Consider the following 4979-nt stretch of genomic DNA (forward strand, 5'->3'; position numbering starts at 1 on the left):
AATTGATACCACACTTTTTAGAAAAACTCATAACTCAGACTTACTCATTGTCCAAGTTTATGTTGATGATATCATTTTTGGTGCCACAAAAATAAAAATGTGTGAAGACTTTTCCAATCTCATGCAAAGTGAATTTGAGATGAGCATGATGGGTGAACTTGGTTTTTTCCTTAGTTTACAAATCAAACAACATCCAAATGGAATTTTCATAAGTCAAGAAAAGTATGTCAAAGACATTCTTAAAAAATATAAAATGAATGAGGCAAAAATCATGGTCACCCCTATGCATCCATCATCAAGTTTAGATAAAGATGAGAATGGAAAATCTGTTTCTGAAAAAGAATATAGAGGCATGATAGGCTCATTATTATATTTGACTGCTAGCAGACCTGACATAGTGTTTGCAGTAGGCTTATGTGCTAGATTTCAAACATGTGCAAAAGAATCTCATTTAACTGCAGTTAAAAGGATTTTTAGATATCTAGTAGGTACTACTGATCTTGGCCTTTGGTATAGAAAAGGTTCTAGTTTTGATCTTGTAGCCTATTGTGATGCTGATTATGCTGGAGACAAAGTTGAGAGGAAGAGTACAAGTGGAACCTGTCAATTCTTGGGACAAGCTTTGATTGGATGGTCTTGCAGAAAGCAAAACACCATTGCACTCTCCACAACTGAAGCTGAGTATGTCTCTGCAGCAAGTTGTTGCTCTCAAGTTTTGTGGATCAGAAATCAGCTGGAAGATTATTCACTAAGGTACACAAATGTTCCTATTATGTGTGACAATACAAGTGCTATTAATCTTTCTAAAAATCCAATTCAACATTCTAGGTCTAAGCATATTGAAATTAAGCATCATTTCATTAGAGACCATGTTCAGAAAAAGGATATTGCTTTAAGCTTTGTTGATACTGAAAATCAACTAGCTGACATTTTTACAAAACCATTAGTTGAGGATAGATTCAATTTTATTAAAGAAAAATTGTTAATCATGAAAAATCCCAACAAAGGTTGATCACTGTAAACACTAAGGGCCATAGACCAACCCCCTTGATGCTCTCTGATCCAAAATCAGAATGTTTACAAAGTTCAGAATGTTTGCAAAGTTCAGAATGTTTGCAAAGTTCAGAATGTTCAACCAAGTTCAGAATGTTCGCATCTGATAAAAAAAAGTTCAGAACTGACATTCATGATAAATTAAATAATTCATTTATAAAATGATTATTTACTTCTTTTAGGATCCTTCCATATCTCTAGCATTTAATGCTAACCTAAAAGAAGCCTCATTTGGTTTTTAACCATTAGGCAATGGTAAAAAGGTCAACTACACCTTTTCTACTTCCCTCCTTTAACGGCTACTTTTTCTCTCTCCTCTCTGTACCGTTTTCTTTTCCTCTTTCCCCATAAAAACTGCCATCATCAAACTTCTTTCACTTCTCCACTCTCACACGTTCACTTCTATATATCTAACTACTCCTTTCACTAACTCCTCACTTCAAAATTTCTCATTTCTTTCTTTCCCTCTCTCTTCAAAACCTAAAATTTTTTGTCTCTGTCTTCGTTCCCAAATGGCTCGAACCAAAACAACATCTCCATTGTCTGAAGATGACTCAACCCCTGTTGCTCGTTCTCAACCACCATCTCAAACCGCTGCTGAATCAAACTCATCACCTCTGAACGAAACCCCTGTCCACACCATCCTTCCAGACGAAATTATCCCAATCACTGAACCCTCCAAAAATACCAAATCATCCAAACTTAAGACCAAGAAGAAGGTTATTAAACCTAAGGCAACTAGAAAATCCTCAAGGATTATGTCTGGATCCTCATCCTCCAAAACCAAAACGGTTTCTCACGTAGATCTCACAGACTCCGTAGAAAAGGATGATAGTGACGAAACTCTCTCTGAGTTCATGAAGGCTTCAAAAGCTGAGTCTAAGAAGAAGAAAGGAAAGACTCAAGTGATTGAGACTCCTCCAGCATCTGAACCTTCAGAAAAGAATTCCACTTCATCTGAAGAAGAAGAAGAGAAGGAAGCTGACCCTCCCAAGCATGGAAAAGGAAAGGATGTCAAACTGATTGCATCCTTGATGAAGGCTGAGAAGGAAGCAAAACAATCTCAAAGACCAGTAAGCAAATCAAAATATTTTGACTTTGCTGATCTTAAGAAGAAAAACTGGAACCTACGAGAATACACTGATTCTCAAGAATGGACCCATTTTGTGTCCCTCCAAGACCTCACCTTTGAAGATTTAGTAAGAGAATTCTATAGCTCAATGAGAATCAAGGATAAGAAGAAAGAAAAGATGCTCATCACCACTGTCAAGGGAGTAGAAATCAAGATTACCAAGGAATTCCTCTCAAAAGCTTTGAGAATTCCTAATGAAGGTAATGAACTCTTCTTTCCTTCCTGGTTTGATAAGATGAAAGTCAGTCGTAACAAACTCATAGTTGAGTACACCAAACCTGACCACCCTTTCAACTCCACCAATCTAAGAGATGTCCCAAAGATTTTACACAACATGATTAGGCACACCCTGCTTCCAAGGAGTGGTACTTTTGAAGCAGTCACAGACACAGATCTCTGCATCATGTATCACCTAATCACAAAGAAGAAGTTGAATCTTTGCTATATCATTCTTCAACACATGATAGACTCATGTATGAATCCTAAACAATCAAATGCTGCCCTTGCTTATGGTATGCATATCACCCCCATTCTTAGAGCTGCTAAAGTTGATCTTGAAGGAGAAGAAGGTGACTACACCTTCATGAGATTCACCTCAAAGACTCTAGCTCAACTTCACATAACCACCTCAAACATGCCAACTCCTACAACCTCAGAAACTACTGGATCTGTGAAAAGGCACTCAGATCAGAAAGTTAAGGTAACAAAGAAGAGAAAACTTGAAAAAGTCAGGAACTTGTCAAGTATTCATAGGCAAGAAGAAAATGAAGCCTCTGATGATGACATGGCTGATTCTCCTCCAAAGGAAGATGAACCCCCAGTTGTTAGTCTCTTCCAAGGAGTTGCAGAATGTGCAAAGAACATTCTCAGACAGCATGCAGAAGATCAGAATGTTAAGGAATCTCTGAAGGAAGATGAAGTTGCTGGTCAAAGGGAGATCCAAGATGGAATTGTCTCTCATGAGAAAGGAGAAGAGCCAACTCAAGAAGCATCCAAGATTGCTACAAACCCTGGAGAAGAACCTCAGAAAAATGATTCAACCATTGCTGCTGCAGTTCAGAATGTTACTGCTTCACATGCTGATCAACTTCAGAAAGTTGATAGAGTTGAAGAAAATACTGAGAAAACAGCTCAGAAAGTTGCTGATGATCTTGAAGAAGCACCTCAGGAAGATGACCAAGACATGCATGATGTGGCTGAAATTCTTGTCTCTCAAAGGATGAGTGAGGGACATGATAACATGGACTCTCAAGAGATTGAGCAAGAAGAAAATCAAGCTGGTTTTGATCTGAATGTGGAAGATCCCAGCTCTGATTTGAATGTGTACCAAGATGCACAGCCTGATAACAATGAAGAAATGCTTCAGGAGACTCAAGAAATGATTCAGGAACTTCAAGAAAATCCTGCAATCATAGTTCAGAATGTTCAGACAAATGCAACTGCTGAACCAAATCTGCCTCAAGATAATGCAATGTCTGTTGACCCCATTCCTCAAGCATCAGGATCACTACCTTCTGCTGAAGTCCAGCTCATGGCTCAACAAACTCCTCAAAATCAGAATCTTAATTTCTCCACTTCCACCATGGAATCAGAAGTTGGAAAGTTTTTTGTTTCTCCTCTGCCCACTCCAAATGTGGCACCTTCTCCACCACCAGTCACAAACAAAAACACTAGCAAACTGCCAAACATTCCTGACCTCTTTGAATCTTTGGATACTTTTGTCACCAAAGATGGTCCTTCTAAGGAAAAGGTTGAAGCATCTGCTCCTGCTCCCTCTGCTAAACCATCCAGAGCTGAGAAAATGGCTGCCAGGGCTCTTAGGGTCTCCACTAAGACTCATAAGATTGCTTGTGTGCTAGCTAAATGGACAGTTGATGTTCAAGCTCCTGGTCTTGCCATGGACCCTCCTATTTTTGAAGATCCTAGTGTATTTGACTCTGAGCCCTCTTCTGACTCTGGGGATTCCACCCCTTAGTTCTCTGGTCTTGTCTTGTACCTCCTTAACTTTTTGCAGATGACAAAAAGGGGAGAAGCTTTAGGATAATTATAATTATGTCTTTAAGTTTCTAGGTTAAGGCCCTAAGTAGGTCAGTGATCAAAACTTGTTGGTTGAAGTTCTTAAAACTTCACCTTTTTGCCTTTTGTTTGATCACATATGCATTTATAATTTCTTTTTTGTTTTTGAACCATAGGAATCATAAAATTGTACTGAATGCATAATATCAATGAGAATGAATATGATTTTGGTTCAAATATGAATGTTTTTATTTATGCCATAAATTATAAAAGTGAGGGGGAGCTTTATAAAGCTTTTAAAAACTCACTGCATGAATTATAAAAATGAGGGGGAGCATCAAAATAAATTTTTCAGCTCTGAAACTCCTCATATATATAATCAAAATCCATTATCCTAAATCATAGGTTTGTCATCATCAAAAAGGGGGAGATTGTTGAGGCAAAATCCCTAAATAATTTTAAAGATAACAAACCTTGATGATTAAGGAATTAATGGACTTTGATTAATTTGTTGGTATTTAACTTGTGCTCTTGAGTGGTTAATTAAGACAGGAACAAGTTTCAATTCATACCAAGAAACAAAGAATCAAAGGACATAAAGACTTAAGAACTCAGTCAGAGTTCAGAAAGTTAAAATGAGTTCAGAAGGTTGGACAGAGTTCAGAAGGTTGTTCATGATGAACATCAAGAACCAAGCCCAGATATTCATGAACAAAATGAAGAACATGCAAGGTCTACGTGACTTAAATAAAAGCCCAGTAAAGTACAATGACTAATA

General features: G+C 37.6%; 1 protein-coding gene across 1 annotated transcript; it reads left to right on the top strand.

Moving 5' to 3' along the window:
* The first annotated feature begins 1565 nt into the window (after window positions 1-1565).
* LOC146944317 (uncharacterized) lies at window positions 1566-4160 on the top strand. Its single transcript, XM_085747934.1, has one exon. It carries the CDS (start codon window positions 1566-1568, stop codon window positions 4158-4160), a length of 2595 nt encoding a protein of 864 aa, XP_085604060.1.
* Window positions 4161-4979: the final 819 nt, after the last annotated feature.

This window comes from Medicago sativa, chromosome 2 (assembly GCF_051527215.1).
Source record: "Medicago sativa cultivar Bolivia chromosome 2, Bolivia_mono, whole genome shotgun sequence".
Lineage (NCBI taxonomy): Eukaryota > Viridiplantae > Streptophyta > Magnoliopsida > Fabales > Fabaceae > Medicago > Medicago sativa.